Here is an 18,403-nt window from a genome sequence, read left to right on the forward strand (position 1 = left end):
AAAAGTGAGGATAAGGAAGAAGTCAGGAAAGCTAATCATTGTTTTTGACCCCTACCACTGAGGCATCCACACACACACTCACACACGCACACACACACTCACACACACACACACACACACACACACACACACACACACACACACACACACACACACACACACACACACACACACACACACACACACACACACACACACACACACACACACACACACAGATAGTTCACTGTAATAGCTCACCCTGGTCTGTAGGTCAAGTACTTTGTTCTGCATTTACAAACCAAGGTTAGACGTTATAGAGCAAAACAAACAGTAGAAAAAAAAAACCAGCAGCAACCATATTTGGACCACTACCACATGTTCATTGTACTACATGCTCACTAAGTTTTGTTGCAGCAGCATTTTTGAGTATTAGCCATGTATTCAGCCCTGGGTCTTTACAGTAGATTCCAGCTCGGGCAGTATTAGCCCCCTCCAGAACTGCTGGTGCCCTGCACAAGTCAGCTTGTGCCTTAGTGTAAGCCCAGCAACAAGAGGCCTCTAATTAGAAGAACATGCTACATGCTGGCTAATCCTTGACAGATGCCGTATCAAAGGCTGCCAGGACTTTTCATGATTATCACTAGTTACCAAGAGTATATTTGAATTGAGTGAAAGGATGGCATAATTTCGAAATCCTTTTACATTATTTATATTTCATTTAAAATAACCGAGTCTATGTCATATGGACCTCCGCCTCTTTCTTTTTTTTTCTTATCCGTTTCAAGTCATTATAATCTTTGCCCAGTGGATATTCTGCCCAGATAAAATTTGATGTGAGCGCTTGATGCCTTGATGCATGTGTGTTTGTGGACACGTCCACACACACACACACACACACACACTAATGAGCTATTAAAAAAGCCCCAAGTTGTTGGTATCTCTGTTGGGTTACCCTAACTGCCCATTAGAGCTGATATGACCTGAGGTTTGCATACGATGTCTCCGCAGGGGTGCTGTGGAACTTGTCATCATGTGACGCCGTCAAGATGACAATCATTCGGGACGCCTTAACGACGCTGACCAACACTGTGATCATCCCTCACTCTGGATGGAGCAGCTCCACCTTCGATGACGACCACAAGCTAAAGTTCCACTCCTCCCTGGTGCTGAGGAACACCACAGGTTGTTTGAGGTAAACCACCTGATGAGCACACTTGGCTCTAGCTCCCCGATGTGGACAACTGATGCTATTACATCTCACGAGGAATGAGCTCATAATATGGCCCTTCTGTAAATAGCTCTGTTAATGTGGTCAGTGTGTTTTAATGTTGTAATTCATTAATGTGGAGCTGGGTAGATTAGTAGTATAGTAATGCATCATATAAATGCACATCATATTTTTTTATATGAAAAAGTAGGTAGTTACTAAAACTTACAAATGAATGTAGTGGAGTAAAAAGTACAACTTGTCTCTCTGAAATGTAGTGGAGCAGAAGTAAAACGTAGAGCAACATTGAAATACTCAATTTAAGTAGGAGCATGGGAAAATTGTACTACAATACTTGAGTTAATATACTTAGCTACATTCTACCACTGGCTCTGGTAATGTTTGTGTCAAACAGCTATGATTTCAACCTATCTATTGTTTCTGCTTCAAAGTCATTATCATTTCATCTCTCTCTCTCTCTCTCTCTCTCTCTCTCTCTCTCTCTCTCTCTCTCTCTCTCTCTCTCTCTCTCTCTCTCTCTCTCTCTCTGTGTGTGTTTGTACTCTGCAAAGTGCTATAATGACTTCAGTCAGACCACACACACTCTTCATACATTATACATTACGGATGGTGTGTGGGGATCAAGTGGGACACACACAACCAGCTGTCATTTTGTGTATTTGCTCATTTGTTTGTCGAGCAAAGCAATTAAAGACCTAACTTTTCTGTGTTTTGTGTGTGTGATGTGCTTTTCAAAGGAACCTGAGTTCAGCTGGTGAGGAGGCCAGAAAACAGATGCGCATTTGTGAGGGCCTGGTTGACTCACTGCTCTACGTCATCAAAGCCTGTGTAAACACTTCTGACTTCGACAGCAAGGTACGCACTAAACACACACACACACACACACACACACACACACACACACACACACACACACACACACACACACACACACACACACACACACACACACACACACATTTAGCCAGGAGGAAAACATGCTGCCACATGATAATAGGGTGATAAGAGGCCCTGGGGAAAAACTCTACGTAACCCTGTTTGAATCATTTTATTGTCTATGTCCTCCAACATTCCGTATATTAACATTTTCTATGGTAGCTGTAATCAAATGTCTCAGAAATGTTCCTCTGTACTGTAAGAGACATAAATCAAGTGGCTCATCTGTAAAAATAGAGATCATATCCCCTGGAAACTGGGCCCCCTTAATTTTGTCAAACATGTATGCTCATTGACATTCTTTGAGGCAAAGCCTGCACTGAATTCTAACAGTGTTGAATAAAATCCATTTACTCTGGTCCAGATATGCTTTCTAACTGTAGTCCCTTGGGTCCCATAACAAATTGATTTGTAACGCCACAAATAACACTTCTGTGTACCACACGCTGGCAGTAGAGTTTATTGTACTGTAGCTTTTGTCATGGTGATTTAGAAAGTCCCCGCTATAACCACCCACCCAAAACCCCTGTCTCCCTCTGCCCGCCATCAGATTGTGGAGAACTGTATTTGCACTCTGAGGAACCTATCATATCGTCTGGAGCTGGAGCTGCCGCCATCCCGGCAGATCGGGGGGCAGGAGCTGGACGGCTTACTGGGCAGCGAGTCGCCCAGTAAAGAGGTGGATTCCAGCTGCTGGGGCAGGAAGAAGAAGAAGAAAAAGAGTCTGCAGGAAGACACAGTGAGTGTGGTGCTTTTTAAAATAGAGACTCAGAGCAGTATTCAACGTCAGCAAAAAGTTAGAAATTGTCCACATCTATTCAACATGTATGTCAACATTATTGGATTTTTTTTGGTGGGGGGGAAACATTTTAGCAAAAATTACAGACCACACAAAAAAACATGGATATGCAATCAGTTTGTGCTACTCTGTGTATAGTACATACAGTATATAACATATTTATGGAAAGAAAAAAGTTTAACTTATTTTCTAATGTAATCATGCTAGAATACATCCAACTCCCCCACAGTTCATCTCAACGGTTGTGCTCTTCCTCTCATCTGGCTATCTGGGTCGTGTTCAATCTGAAAACATCATTTTTGAAACCGTGTTTTCTCTCTTGTTTAGTGGGTGTCAAGAGTTGTTACCCACTCAGCAGCAAAGTGTATAATGTATATATTTATGCCGTATTAAAAACACAACAGACAACCGCTGTTTCCATTGAAATAATGATTTTGCTACCTTTAGTCGGGCTGAACGCACCCCTGTTTATCAAGAGCACCATCTGCTTGTTTCCGACGACTGTGGTTGCTTTAAAGACAACAAACAAGCCAGAGCATTTTTCCCCCTATCCCAGTATGTAAGCAGGTGTAGCCAGACCATAATCCAGAGCCACTGACACAGCGCTGTGGAGATTCAATTTAATTGGGCTTGTTCTTTTCTTTACATATTGTTGTTGAAAAAGGAAAAGAGAAGGAAAAAAAAGTCTGCATCACAACCTGTATTTAAGCCTGACAAAACACTGTGGTTGTTTGTTCAGTGGGACGGTGTGGGACCCATCCCCGGCTTCTCCAAGTCTCCCAAGGGGGCAGAGATGCTGTGGCACCCTTCGGTGGTAAAGCCTTACTTGACACTGCTGGCCGAGAGCTCAAATCCCGCCACTCTGGAGGGCGCCGCTGGGTCCCTTCAGAACCTGTCAGCCGGCAACTGGAAGGTACAGTAATGTTCGTATACACAAATGCACACATTCTCCTTTGATTTTATATACATTGTTAAATGTGGCATCCTTCATTTCAAGTGGTTAAAAAGGATTTAACAGATCATTTTATTTTATTTTTTAATTTGATTTATTTATCTACTCTTGGTCCCAGGGGAGGGTATGTGGGGAGGGAGGAGGGAAGGGTACTAGTACAGGATTATGTTAACGGAAATTAATTTGTTTGTGTATGTATGTATGTTAACCTTTGTCTCTTCAACTGAATGAAATGCCTTAAATAAAGTTGTTTAAAAAAAAGAGTATTTAACGGCTCACCTCCTCTGTGTCAATCAGAGCAGATACTTCGGTCACACATAATAAAATGCACACCTCATGTCCGTCCATTTACCTGTGCGGCAGCTAAACTCTTTTGAAGGTTAAACGCCTTTTGTGTGTGTTTTTTCTGTGTGCAGTTTGCAGCATACATTCGTGCAGCAGTGCGTAAGGAGAAGGGACTGCCCATCCTAGTGGAGCTGCTGCGGATGGATAATGACAGGGTGGTGTGTTCGGTTGCCACTGCTCTGAGAAACATGGCACTGGATGTCAGGAACAAGGAGCTCATAGGTCAGCCACGATATAAAACAACGAACATTTCAGACTGTGATGGACTCAGACACGTTGATTATGAGATTACTGATAGTGTTCTTACCTTAGCTTTGTTCTAGTTAACAATGTAGCTCATGTTGCACATTAGGCATATTGTAAATGGGTTTAGCTTGGCATAAGACATGAAAATAATATGTTGAGGTTCATTAAATACTGCTCAGGATGGAAGTTTATAGGAATTTTAGGGAGGTACAGTATACACAGTGGGATCCTTTGGAAGCTGGTACAACATGTATCAGAATTATGCTGATACACAATAGACAATGACATATAGTACTGGGGACATTTGAATGTGTATTAAAATATGTAACCAACACATTACATCCCCTACAGTTTCATGATTTGCATAATAGAGCTACTGACAGCATGAACGTTGTTAAACAGTGTGTTTAATTAAATGCAGAAATAGAACCAGCACTAACTACTGGTTATCAGTTTTCATTTCATCTCACTCCAGCCCGTTTTTTGTTCCATGAAAAGAGACTAATTTAATGAAAAGCACATTTTAAGTGCTCTCTGTGTGGATTTAATGAGGAGTTACAGTTCCAGCAATGCAGGGTTGACGCCTGTAGGCAGATGGGGGAGGAGTTGCAGTGTTGTGTTTAAGGTGCTTTTGGTTTTGTGTGAGCGTGTGTGTGTGAGAGAGAGTTTATGCCGCATGTATTCAGGTCCTTCAGCTGGACTGCTCTTCTGAAGGAGAGACAGGGGAAACAGGCCTTTTTTTTTTAACACCAGGATGCTCACACTCTGACGTCCTTGTGATGATAACGCAATGTCATTTAGGAAAACTGCCTACCTTTGCAGTCACAAGCAGAATTAATTTATCATTCATGATGTAGAAAGAACAAAGTATGCCTATAAAATAGGCCTGTGGAAAACTAAATGCAGTGAATGTCTGTATGTCTTCTCTCTGTGCTTCTCTCCTGCTCACAAACCTGCTGTTCAGTACTTCACGATGTATTAGCTGCATGTCTCACGCCCCCCCCCCCTTCCTCCCTCTCAGGGAAGTATGCGATGAGGGACCTGGTCAATCGTCTCCCTGGGGGAAACACCACCCTGCTGTCTGACGAGACGGTGGCGGCCATCTGTTGCACCCTGCATGAGGTCACCAGCAAAAACATGGAGAACGCCAAGGCCTTGGCCGACACGGGCGGCATTGAGAAGCTGGTCAACATCACCAAGGGCAGAGGAGACAGGTGGGCTACAGTGCCATTTATTTGTCCCAACTTGTTAAGTGAGGGTGGAGAGCATACACTGGTGCAAACCTGTCTTGCTAATATGTGTACATGCTCAATTGCACCACTAGAACACACAAAATGTCATCAGCCATTTGTGGCTGGGCTGTACAGATTGTCCTGGGCATTGGACAGTGGGCGTTTTACACAAACACAGACACACACACAAATATTTAAATGCTCAGAGAAGACGAAGCCCCAGGCAAGGTGGTTTTGTGTGCATTGAGGTTTTATGTCCCTGTAGAATGATGGGCCAGCAGCTATTTCTAACCTGCTATTTATTCAGTAATGTTCCAGAGGACACCCTCTTCTTTCAATCATAGTGTCCTTGTGAGCTTTAAAATAAAGTTATAGTGATTGGAGAATACTCAGAAATACATTTTTATGTTGTCGTCTGTTTTCCAGGTACTCTATGAAGGTGGTTAAAGCAGCTGCTCAGGTGTTGAACACACTGTGGCAGTACCGGGATCTGCGTACCATCTATAAGAAAGTAAGAACATCCGGATTGGTTTTTATGATGGCACCTTTCAAACAGTCACCTAATTTTGTTCAAGCACAATAAATTGAAAAAAAAACAAAACATACACAGCCCCTATTCGCAAACTGTGCCTTTTAAACTAGCCTTTAGGTTGTGATGTCACATATACATATATATATATATATATATATATATATACACACACACATATATATATACACATACATATATATACATTTATACATACACTCAACGGCCACTTTATTAGGCATACCTGGTGCTTAATAAAGTGTCATGGTGGTCTTCTGCTGCTGTTCCCTATCTGCTAGAAAGTAGGTCTTGTTGTGTGCTCTCCTGCATTCCTCTGTTGTAACCAGTAGATATTTGAGTTACTGTTGCCTTTCTATCAGCTCGAACCAGTCTGGCCATTCTCCTCTGACCTCTGGCATCAACAAGGCATTTGCGCCCACAGAACTGCCGCTCACTGGATATTTTCTCTTTTTGGGACCATTCTCTGTAAACCCTAGAGATGGTTGTGCGTGAAAATCCCAGTAGATCAGCGGTTTCTGAAATACTCAGACCAGCCTGTCTCGCACCAACAAACATGCCACGTTCAAAGTCACTTAAATCACCGTTTTTCCCCATTCTGATGCTCTGTGTGAACTGCAGCAAATTGTTTAGACCATGTCTACATGCCTAAATGCATTGAGTTGCTGCCATGTGATTGGCTGATTAGAAATTTACATTAACATGCAGTTGGACAGGTGCTCCTAATAAAGTGGCCGGTGACTGTAGGTTGAAAGTGCTGCTACAGTGCTGTTATAGTCATTCCCCGGATGCAATGACGGTGCAGAGACTCTGAGAACACATAGAAAACACTGACCAAGGCTTAAAGAGACAGGCACTGAAATGGAGCATTTTAGACAGAGGGTGAATACAGGTACATTCAGACAGGCAGTATGAGAAAAATAATGTGTTTTTTGAACACTCGTAGAAACTCAAAAATACAATTCTGAACCTGACAAAACCAGTAATATGTCCTCTCTTACTGAAGAAAGCTGTGCACAACACAGCAAAAGAATATTCTCTCTGAAGGAAAGTGCATAGAGCACTGGTCTAGTTATTCAAACAACCCTGTTTCCTTTCTCTTCTTCCTAACAGGATGGATGGAACCAAAACCACTTCCTCACTCCAGTGTCAACACTTGAACGGGACAGGTTCAAGTCCCAGCCCACTCTCCCCACCAGCACCATTCAGATGTCCCCAGTAAACCACCATGGTAGGCTCTAATTTCCCTCCAGACACTGGCAGACAAAAAATGGGCTCCGGCAGTGAAACAGGAAAACCTCTGGAATTTATTGTGTGTTTATGTGTGTTTCTCTTCACAGCTGCCAGTGCCACGTCGTCTCCTGCCATGCTGGGCATCAAAGAGCATAGAGACACTATCAGAGATTACCAGAGAGCACAGTCAACTATGCAATTTTATAATTACCAGGGAGACAACAGTATCCATAAAAACCAATATACAGGTAACAATGCACACATCTGAAAGCTATTTAAAGTGCATACAGTTTGCATATTAGTCGTCATAGAAACCATATTCAAACAGTATCCTCTATCTGCACCAGACTGTAATCGCAGGCTACCCTCTGGTCCTCTCTGTTTATCCCTCATAACGCTCCAAGCAGATTCCATGGCCAGTCTCGTCTCCCTGCCAAGACAGTCCCCTCTTATCATCTCCACTAAAGCCTGCCAGCCCTGAGACAGTCATTTGAATTCACAGCACTTCAGAGCCAGTCTGAACAGCAGCGAAGTGAACCGGCCAGCCAGTGGTGGACACTCTACAATGGTGCCATTGTTAGCAGGCTCAAGTCACAGCATGCAGACAGGGGCAGTGAGTGGGTACTCAGACATGCTACAGCCAGACAAGAGCTGCTGCCAGCCTACGTTGGTTGGCGGGAGCAGGAGGGAGGGCAGAGTAAACAAAATGAGCTGCAGCCTCAACAGTCCACGCGTTACATAGCGAAGTGGAAACTGAGTTCCAGGATTCCACTGTTTTGATGAAGTGCCAACGAAAATACACATCCCATGGGATAGGCAAACAACAGAAAGCAGTGTCCAACACCATTATTTAGAGTTATTTCTCTCCCCAGCACAGTGTAGCACTTCTTGATCCCGCTCTATCTAAATACAGACATTTGCCCTCCAGTATGAAGACGTGCAGACTTTTTCACTGATCTAAAATGAAGTGCATTTGCATCAAGCCCCACTGAATTGCTCTTTTTTTTTTCCCAGGGTCTGGAAAGCCTTCTCCATATTACTACTCGTCCCCCACAAGAGAGGAGCCCAGAAGGACACAGGTGAATATAATCATATTGCATAAATGTTTGGTTCATCTTCACGGCCCCCGCATTCCTATCTACTTGTGGTTTGTCTGCTCTGATTCAACCCTGCTGCAGAACCCAGTGACAGTATTTACAACATTAACTCTGCATTTACCTTTTTTTATTTTGCATTATTTGTGTATATTTATTTTATACAACTGTATGTAGATGATGGCTCACAGCGCCTGCTGCAGTGGCATGACATAATATCATAACAGTAATCAAATACAATAATACACAGGGGCGGGACATGTAGAATAAGGCACTACAAGGTGCACAGAGTGTCATGCGTATACAGTTATTAGTATCATATTGTCACTTTGCTTCAGGTGTTGGTGGAAAGCCTGTGTGTGTGTATGGAGACGTGTCTACACTTCCTCCCACTGTACACATATGAAGCCAAGAGTCAGCACAGTAGTGATCAGCCAATAGAGCATCAGTCGAGTTCTCGCTCACACTACCAAAAAATAACATAAACCCTCTGTCGGAAAATTTCATTTGAAGTGTACTGAAGTGGGGTTTTTTTTGTTGTTGTTCTTTGCCCATGTCCCATCTGTTAAGATGAAGGGGACAGACTTTATGAGCTATACAGCATTTAGCCACCAGGGTGCGATAGAGATGTTTTGGCGTCACTTTGGGGGAGCTGTCATGTTGTCCTCCTATGGTGGGAAGGTATTGCCTGTTCCAAGTTAAAAACTTATCAGTGTTGCATCCTCTAATTAAGTGTCGGTAGAGGTTTAAATGGAATAAAAAAAATACAACCAAGTAAAGCTTTGCACTGGGGCTGCAACAAAGTATTATTTTCGTTATCATTTAATCTGTTGATTAACCATTTAATCAATGAAATGTCAGAAAATAGTGAAAAATGCCCATTATCATTTCCCAAAGCTTAGGGTGACATCTTCAAATGTCTGAACAGCAGTCTAAAGATGGAAGAGCAGGCAGAAAAGCAGCTTCAACAAGTGAAGGTGACATTTTTCTCTGATAAATGATGATTATTAACTTAAATCAATTTGAGTTCTCGTCACTTAATTTCTTTGATTATCAACTTCTCTTTTCAGGTCTGCTTGGTGTCATTGTTCAGACTAAGAAAGCACACTTTAGGTGTTATCCCACCTTTGAAAACTAATGTTTTCTTCTAGAAAGGTTTTGATAGCAATGGTACAAGGCCCTTGTTTGAGATCCATCTGCTGCGCTGTATAAACCTGGCGAGTACAACCGGCTCTTCCACCCCACTTGACTAATACAAAGAGACTGATGCGTATTCCACTGCGGATAAATGGCGATGCTGGGAATGACCCAGCACATCAGCTATTGTCTGAGCGAGAGTGGATGTGACTGCTGGGATTGGGATGGTCTGGGTGCGTCTCAGACACCTGTCACTGCGGGGCACAACCATTCAGATAACGGGCACAGTGAGGAGGAGGCAAGGGAGGGGGGTGAGGGGGGGGACAAAAGAGAGAGTTCTCTTGTGTCCTTCATCCCATCACATTTAGTCCAGTTAATGGATGAGGGCAGTCATCACCCTATTTATTTTAGACAAATTCTATCAATCTTCTGGATTTCTACCATTCACCTCGAAGCAGCTCTCTGTGGCATTAGTGGCCACTGACGTGTGGGCTAGGAGGTGATTGATTAGCTTACTGGCTTAAAAAAAAAAAACAAGTGCTGAAACTGCTGAGATGTTGGCATATGTTGTTTCATTTTATGACCATCAAGTGGAAGATGGTAATGAAATCATTGTGTATTTGGCAGTGGTGAAAGAAGAACTCTGATCCTTTATTTATAGGAGTACTTTGGCTTTCTTACTAAGAGTTAGATAAGAAGAACCGCAGGAGAAGTGCTCAGATAAGAGATTCCGCATAACCATCTCAGTTTTTGTGTGGATTGAACAAACAAGATACTACATGTTGATTGAAGTGAGCTATGGAGGGTGCTGGTAGGTAGATCTTGTTACTATTGGACAGAGTCAGGCTAGCTTTTTTCCCTAGTCTCACATCGCATTACCTATCTCTTCAGAGCTGGAGAAGAGTCTGGCTGCACAAGTTAACTTTCTGGGAAGGGGGGGGAAGCACGCTAGTTTTTAATTTCTTTAAACCAGTCTTGAGGTCCGTCACAGACCCATTTTATTGAGTCACCAGTCAGCAGAGTAAAATGTATACTAATACTGTGATGAATGGTGAATTATTTTTCCTTTATTAAAATAAAAGAACAGCATTCTTTTTTATTTGCTTCTGTAGTCTGTTGAGCTCAGATGTGCTTTCTCTCTGTCGTCATGCAACCTTTGGCCCAAAAAACGTGGTAATGAATAAAGTTGAATAAAGTTTTGAACCAAAATTGGAATCTCCAGAGTAGCCACTAATTATACCGATGGCTGTGCAGCCGGTCACGTGCAACACCTGCCAAAAAAGAGCCACTGTTGGCTCTTCATTATGTTCCAGTGAAAATCACTTCATCATAGCCTACCTGTCTCTTTTCATTGCAGCCTGTGTATTATACAGAGGAGCAAGGCAGGAGGAACTACGATACGTACAGAATGTACTTGCAGCATCCCCACGGTTACGACGACCCGTATTTGGAGGAGGTCATCACCTACCCGCCAACAGTCGACTACAGCTCCCAGCCTCACGGACTGAAATCCACCACCAACTACGTTGACTTTTACGCTAGCACGCGGAGGCCTTCGTATAGGGCAGAGCAGTACCCTGGCTCTCCTGACTCCTGGGTATAGATCCGGACATGCTCCTGAAGGGCCGTCTTCACCCCGTAGCGGAAGCGAGGAGCCCACAAGAACCGACAAACTTTCTTTCATGAATTTGGCTTCATAAGTGTGTTTGTTTTAAAGTGAGTGCGTGTGTGTGGAGGTGGAGTTCAGCCGAGTGATGGCAGATGGAAAGATGGAATGTGTGCCAAAGAAGGAAATCAAGGAATGTTTTTTTTTAAATAATTTTTTATTTCGTAGAGGAAGATGAAATCATGCTGGGAGTCTGTTTAGGGACGATACCCTGCACTACAGCAAGGAGACGTGCGTCCTGCTCCTTCTAGATGTTAGTTTTATTTTCTTTATGAAACGCTTTGCTGTGATAGCATGGTGAAAGGTGCGAGTCATGTGAGCGAGGGTCTGCGGTAAGAGTCAAGATGGGGAATGTGTATGTGCTGAAGCCAAAATGGATCATGAACTCATATCTGTTTTTAAAAAAAAAAAAGAAAGAAAAGAAAACAATGATAGTAAACTAATGATGTTAGATTGTACAGAGGGATCAAATTGTATCTGTACTTTATGTTGAAGCTGTGTAATGCCATGGAGTCTTGTACATTTCTTTCATTTTGTTGTAAATACAGAAAAAAACACATTACCTGGTTTACACTCATCAGCACTGGTTATAAAAAAGAAACTTGTGCCATGTTAAATCTCTATAGATATATAAATATATGAAGAACTATGTGGACAAAGATGGCATATCACAACCATGCTAAAATAATAAAAGGTCAGTTTTGTTTTTTAAACATGGCGGTTTAATTGTATCTTTCCAAAGGTGCGTACAAACAGCTCTTCCACACTTCCTGATTACTGCAAATCTTCATATGCACAAGAACCAGGAATCTAACTCTTCTCTCTTTTGAACAGTTTTTTTCTCTGCAGTTTCCTGACCGGGTGCAAAAAATGTTTTATTACATTGTATTCATACGGACAAGTAGAGGGATACAGCCCTGTGTTCCATAGAACTGGTCCACATAGACATATATATATTCAGATGTTCCCTTTTGTGTGATTTAAATTTAAAAAGACATAAATATCAACCGACATGAACCAAGGACAGTGAAGAACAATACTAAGACTAAGCCAAAATAACCATCTAATTATTAACTAGCAAATAAAAAAAGGGACTTAGACATGTTTAATTTTACCTCCTTTAATTTGACTGTATAGCTGTACACTCCCGAACAAATGTGTTAGTGAGCACAAACCAGTTGGCACAAAGATAGCCTGGAGCTACAAGTTGTCCGACCTCAGATGTGTGCAACTAAGGCTACCTTCACACTGCAGTTCCAAGTGACCTGAAACCAATTTTTCCGCTCATATGTGACCCATATCTGATTTGCTTTTGAAAGTGTCACATTGAATCTTAAATTTTCCAATCCGAATTAGATCACTTTTGTGGCACTGAATCAGAAATGTAATGGATTTTTTGGAATGCAACCGCAATCTGAACAGCCAGGTCGGATTTAATGCGACATTCTGACCCACACGGCACTGTTTTGTAAATTAATGTTAAAAAATGTTGATTGAAAAAAAAAAAGTGTGCCACAGGCAGCAGAATCAAAGAGCCAGCAGTGAAGCAGGCGGCCAGTGGAGGGATAGTGAAGGTTTAGAATTAAAATATGATTTTTTTTTTTTTTCTCCTCTTCCTCCTTCGTGATATCACCCGCGCACAGCCAGCTGCCGCCACACACTGTTATTTGGCATTAAGCCATAAAGGCCTACAATACCGGTTGCCATTGCCATGTTTGCCTCCATAAACACTGTTGTGGCGTGATGTCATTAATGATCAACTGCACATGCGGGTAACTTCAGGAGCATGAGCTGTTCACACAGCAATCCTTAGACAGGCCACATTTAAAGACGTAATGTGAGCAGCCAAATGAAACATGGGATTTGAGCATTAAGACCTGCAGTGTGAATGTAGCCTAAGACACTGAATAGAAATGATGTCCACCAATGATGCGGCAGAGAATCATCTGAATCTGTGCTGCTTTAGACAGAGTACTGACTCTGACTTTGCTGAGGGTTAAAAAGCACCGATTAAATGAACCATGAACAAGTCATTAAGGATCACTTGGTGACACACTGATTTATCTCTATGCGCAGAAGCCAATTGTCAAATGTGATTCTTTGAATTAACACACATGGTAAGACACCCACAGGTGTTTTATTTGTGTTTGATGGGCATCCTCCTAAGACTGGCTGGGACATTCTTGAGTTGAGTAACACTTCTATGAGCCCAACTCACCCTGAGAAAAGATCAGTTACGCCACTATAATAAGTGAATACACCTGTGAAGATCTACAGCTGTAGTGATATACTGACGGTGAAATTAAGGAGTCTTCTTTTCAAAGATTATTATTTAGGGCTTTTATTTCCTTTCTATTAGAGCAGCTGAAAGTAGCAGGAAAGGAGGGAGAGGGGATAAATTGAATTGAAATTAGGGTACATTTTATCTATGTGCACATTATCAATTTGCACACCTTTGTACAAAAGCATTTTTCCTATATGTAAACGCTCAATCTTCAAAGAAAAGCACACACAGCCTGTATTCAGAAACTGTGCCTTTAAAGCTATGGTCTAAAAAAAGTAAAAAGTAAAATAAAAGCATTTTTATGTAACATCTACCACAATAAAAATGGAAAAATGACCCGTTCAACAAAAGTTGTTTCCGGTTCCAAATCCTGGCGTAGCCTTCTCCACCGGTCAAAGGAATTCCCGACGTTGACTCGTCTTTGGTCTCTATGTAGGTCACATTTGCCTTTTCCAAGGTAGACTTACTTACTCACATAGGTAGAAGGTGCCACTACCGTGCCGTCACAGTCATTCACGGCTGCAATGATGGCGCAGAGATGTCAAGAGTGCAGGGGCGCGTTCAATCTGAAAACTGTGGGCACCGTTTTGCTAGGTGGCCACGTTGAATGACATGTTGCCTCAAAGCCGTGCGCAACTTTGGGGTTGGTTTTCTCTCGTCTGGTGGGTGTGTCAGAGGTGTTACCCAATCAGCAGCATTGTGTATGGAAACTGGTATAGAAACATTTAAAAACAGAATAGCTATCTTGTGTCCTTTAAAAAAAATCTTCTTTTCATGATCTATAAAAAATACAGTACATTATTTACCATTTGTGTTTTGATAATCCTCTTTTTGCTGTAGCTGATGAATTAGGCAGTTTAAAATGGTTTTCCCCAAGTAACAGATCAGGATTTGTGGGTCCGCAATGTTTCATTTAACTACGACAATAAACGCACTTGAACACAATGCATTGGGAATTTCCAGTTTACAAGTGGAAAGGACCATCTTCTCTATAGCACGTGAAGGCAAGTGGGATGTCTCACTTCCAATGAGGTGATAATATCCTTACACTTATTTTCCTTTGACAGAAAGATTAAAACTGAACACCTTTTGATTCAAGTTTCTCTTTTTCAAGTAACTAAGACTAGTTTAGATGCCTTGTTAACTAATCAAGGCACACTTCATTCACACACAAATAAAACTCACCAAAAACCGCCTTTTTAGGCCCTGTTTAGCCAGGGACGATTTGGACAGGAAACGCAAAAGTGCCTTTACGTTCTCATTTGTGTGCATATGATGATGCAAAAGTGTGTGAAATTCGACGTAGCCCTAACCGCAACTTGAATGTCCGACTGATGGAAATAGTCCGACATGTTGACATGAGCCAGCGTGAGCAAATCAGAACACACTTTTGCGTTTTTAACCCCTTTAGATGGAAATGCAACGGTGGAGCGGTTTTAAGATTTGTACTCTGGAGGGTGGTTTCGCTTTTTTTGCATTTTTTATGCCATATAAACAGGGCCTTAGTAAAACTTTCCACTGTTCCAACAATCAACTCTGGTCTGGTTGAAACAAGTCCTTAATTCACAGATGAATTGATGTGGAAATATGCCGTCTAAGCAGTTTTCCCCACTTTCGACCCACTGCCTGTTCTTGTGAGGCAAACCATAACATTTTCGAGATAAAAAGATAGCGATCGTCCCCAAAAAATTGCCCTAAAAACAATAATTGCCGATGTACTTTGTCATCATCATTAGTGATATATTCATCTAATCAACCAACCCTAACAGGCGCTAAAACGGAGCGTTTCAGACAGTGGGGGCATACAGGTACATTCAGACAGACGACAGGAGAAAAATAATGTGTTTTTTGAACATTAAACCATGTAAACATGTTCTAGTAGAAACCCAAAATGCAAATATGAAGCTGAAAATAAGCATGATATGGTTCCTTTAAGGTCACCTGTCTCCGTCAAGCAGTTTCAGAGTAGTTGTTAGTTGATGTTTCTTCATTTGGCATTGTAAGCTTTTGCCAAGATTTTCAAAATAAGACAGTCCTTAAAATAAACGAGCTACTTGTACAATGTACAATAATGTAGGCTACACAAATACTGGCGTCTTACTGAAACATCAGTTAAAAGTAAAGTATCAATATGAACCACTGTGTCGCTGGTTCAGTTTTGCTTTTTGAGTCAAATCAATCTCAGCATCAGTGAACAAATAGGCGTTTCTCTGGCTGCGGGCTTCCTGTCGCTACGGAGGACGTCATCTCTGTTTGAGCATAAAAACAACCAAGTGGGCGTCGAGAAGAGTTTGCTGCTTTCTTTGCTATTTTTCCGGAAAGTTTCAAAAATGGTGCAGCAGTTCTCCAAATCTGGAGCGAAAGAGACTCCTCTGCTGAAAGCTGGTCATCCCCCGGCAGGTAAACTGTTGTTCGCACTGACTTGGAGCTGCGCTGCTGGATCTTTTAAGCACATAATGCCAATGCGCTGTTGTTGTTTTTCACGGCTCGACCCAGACAACAGAGCCGTGCAGACCTACGCGTCAAATTTAAGTATTTGTATCCGAGTTTTGCGTCATGTTGTACGCGGGTTGCTCCGTATCACGGGAAACCATTTGATTTGCTCGTTTCTGTGATAATGTTATTTGTATCCATCGTGCGACTCTCGTGCAGCCGCACGCTCATTCTTTGTAACCAGGCCCCAGTCAAAGTAACACACTGTTCTCGCCGTCATATGGGCACGATTTAATGCACGCACACGCCTGCCATGCACACCGGCTGTTATTAGAAGCAGTTCGGTAATTAAATATATATATATATATATAATTTTTTATTTTTTTAAATTTTATGTGAGCATTGTACTATTTATGGGGAACCACAACTTAAAGGTCTAATACATAAAGTCGAAAATCTTTTTGCATCAGTTGCTCCTTCAACCTTTTTTTAACCCCTTAAAATGAAGTTAAGTCTTGTCTTTTTGTTTTTTAGTGTAGTGTGGGCGTGACTACTGGGAAGAAGCAAGATTGTTTTTTTTTTTTTGTTTTGTTTTTTAAGTCAACGATTTTTAGAAGCCTAAAGAGGTTCAACAAAAGGGGAAATGAAAAATGGAAATGTGTCTTTGTTACTGCTATAATCCCCTTGTGACCCCCCCTCCCCATGTGGGAAACTAGTGTAGGCCAATCCTTCAACACCAGTTACTACCAGTCAAGCAATGACCTGCTACCATCTTTTGACCATTTGTAAAGTGTTTTTTTTATTGGCAATATAAATCTGCAAAAGCAATCTTTCTATGCTGAAAATTGTTTTGTCATGTTTACAGAAAGGGGTCAGGATCCCCTGTATACCTTGATCTTTAAAAATCTGCCAACACAGGTGCAACATAGCTGATGTTGCAGGTAACCTAAATTTAAACTGTTTTCTTCTCTGGGTCAATAGTGAAGGCTGGACGTAAACGAGTAGCCAAGAAAGGCTTGGAAGAGAGTGCTCATGGGACTCCAGAGAAGGACAAGAGGTCTGATAAACTAAGGTAGGCACATGATCTGCTTCCATAAAGTATAATAAATGGGTTTGAAGTGTCACACCGAGGACACAGAAATCTTGCTTTACACCATGAGATGTTAGACTGTGCAGCAGTGTTTTGATAGATTATTTGAAATTTGCTATATTAGTTGAAATTTGCTATAAAGTTCAGTGAAACTAATTTTGTGATCTCTCAGCAGGTCCCTTGCCACATCCAACAGGATGCAACAAGTTGGTATTCTTCTGGCAGGAACTCTTGACAAGGTAAACAAACTTTTTTTATTTTTTCCTTCTTACCCAGCAAACTTGTTAAGTTACTGTACCTCTCAGGCCAATAAATTGTGTGTGTGTGTGTTCAATAAACTCCTGCCTGATGTATTTGCAGCTGAGCCATGACTTTCCAGAGACGCCAGTGAGCGTGAGGCACGGCAAGGTGCGTCCTTCAGTGGAGAAGCCCCACTACCCCCGGACCTTTTTCATCCAGCAGCCGAGGAAGTTTTGAACAACATGTGTTTTTTAAGGATGCCCTGAGGAGGGGTGCCCAACCCTGCTCCTGGAGAGCTACCGCCCTGCATGTTTTAGGTTTCTCCCTGCTCCAACACACCTGACTCTAATGATTATCAAACCTGTGACAAGCTTCAGCTGCTTGATAACCAGCACATCATCAGACTCAGGTGTGTTAGAGCAGGGAGAAACGTAAAACATGCAGGGCAATAGCTCTCCAGGAGCAGGATTTGGCACCCCTGCCGTAGAGGGAACCATGTCAAGTCAACTGTGAAAGACAAGCATGAAGCATTAGACACATGAGGGGACTGGCCAGTTTTAAAGTGTCAGTTATTATGGAGAGAAAGCTTTCATCGAGCTCTGTTTACTTTCTAGTTTGTGAGAAGAGTACCGTTGACCAGCATTTAATGTGCCTTTCCTAGTGTTATATGAGAAATGCCGTAGTTGTATTTCCCAGCTCATGAAAACCAGATGGTGTTTAGGTATGTTTAGTGTGAGGGTAAGAGGTTAAGTGAGGTTTTTGAAACTTTTTTTTCTCCTAGTGAAATCTTCACTTTGTATTGCTTGGCACTTATAAGATTTAAATAAAGAAATTGCATGGCTTCACTGAATTGCAGACCTCCTTATTCCTCAATGTTTATTTTGCAGCATGCTACAACGACCACTAGGTGGCAGCAAATGTCTGTTTATAACGCTCAAACTCAAACTTCTATGCACCAT

General features: G+C 41.9%; 2 protein-coding genes across 9 annotated transcripts in view; both read left to right on the top strand.

Moving 5' to 3' along the window:
- The window catches only part of pkp4 (plakophilin 4), an 84,836-nt gene extending 72,748 nt beyond the window's left edge, over window positions 1-12,088 (top strand). For 6 of the 7 annotated variants that reach the window (XM_083920974.1, XM_083920971.1, XM_083920972.1 and 3 more), the window contains 11 exons: window positions 991-1,174; window positions 1,948-2,065; window positions 2,697-2,885; window positions 3,685-3,858; window positions 4,314-4,464; window positions 5,510-5,702; window positions 6,147-6,231; window positions 7,381-7,498; window positions 7,608-7,748; window positions 8,515-8,579; window positions 11,089-12,088. In XM_083920974.1, the coding sequence (XP_083777100.1) occupies window positions 991-1,174; window positions 1,948-2,065; window positions 2,697-2,885; window positions 3,685-3,858; window positions 4,314-4,464; window positions 5,510-5,702; window positions 6,147-6,231; window positions 7,381-7,498; window positions 7,608-7,748; window positions 8,515-8,579; window positions 11,089-11,334 (1,664 nt within the window). In that variant the 3' untranslated portion in view covers window positions 11,335-12,088. Of the gene's footprint in view, window positions 1-990; window positions 1,175-1,947; window positions 2,066-2,696; window positions 2,886-3,684; window positions 3,859-4,313; window positions 4,465-5,509; window positions 5,703-6,146; window positions 6,232-7,380; window positions 7,499-7,607; window positions 7,749-7,907; window positions 8,043-8,514; window positions 8,580-11,088 lie in introns of those variants that run through there. The other variant, XM_083920977.1, reaches the window with a different exon arrangement.
- A 3,840-nt stretch (window positions 12,089-15,928) lies between these two features.
- On the top strand, window positions 15,929-18,289 carry dap1b (death associated protein 1b). Of its 2 annotated transcripts, none has more exons than XM_083922053.1 (4): window positions 15,929-16,081; window positions 17,096-17,186; window positions 17,377-17,443; window positions 17,565-18,289. In XM_083922053.1, the coding sequence occupies exons 1-4, from the start codon at window positions 16,012-16,014 to the stop codon at window positions 17,679-17,681; spliced, it is 345 nt and encodes a 114-aa protein (XP_083778179.1). In that variant the 5' UTR covers window positions 15,929-16,011; the 3' UTR covers window positions 17,682-18,289. The 2 variants fall into 2 exon arrangements, with proteins under 2 accessions (XP_083778179.1, XP_083778180.1); XM_083922054.1 differs by having other exon boundaries at window positions 17,380-17,443.
- Window positions 18,290-18,403: the final 114 nt, after the last annotated feature.

Source organism: Echiichthys vipera, assembly GCF_963691815.1.
Source record: "Echiichthys vipera genome assembly, chromosome: 10".
NCBI lineage: Eukaryota > Metazoa > Chordata > Actinopteri > Perciformes > Trachinidae > Echiichthys > Echiichthys vipera.

Excerpts from the sequence above, each read along its gene's own strand:
- dap1b (XM_083922053.1), top strand. The coding sequence starts at position 16,012 with ATGGTGCAGCAGTTCTCCAAATCTGGAGCGAAAGAGACTCCTCTGCTG. Across the intron at positions 17,187-17,376 it reads AAGAGGTCTGATAAACTAAG|CAGGTCCCTTGCCACATCCA; the intron begins GTAGGCACATGA and ends GTGATCTCTCAG. Across the intron at positions 17,444-17,564 it reads TGGCAGGAACTCTTGACAAG|CTGAGCCATGACTTTCCAGA; the intron begins GTAAACAAACTT and ends ATGTATTTGCAG.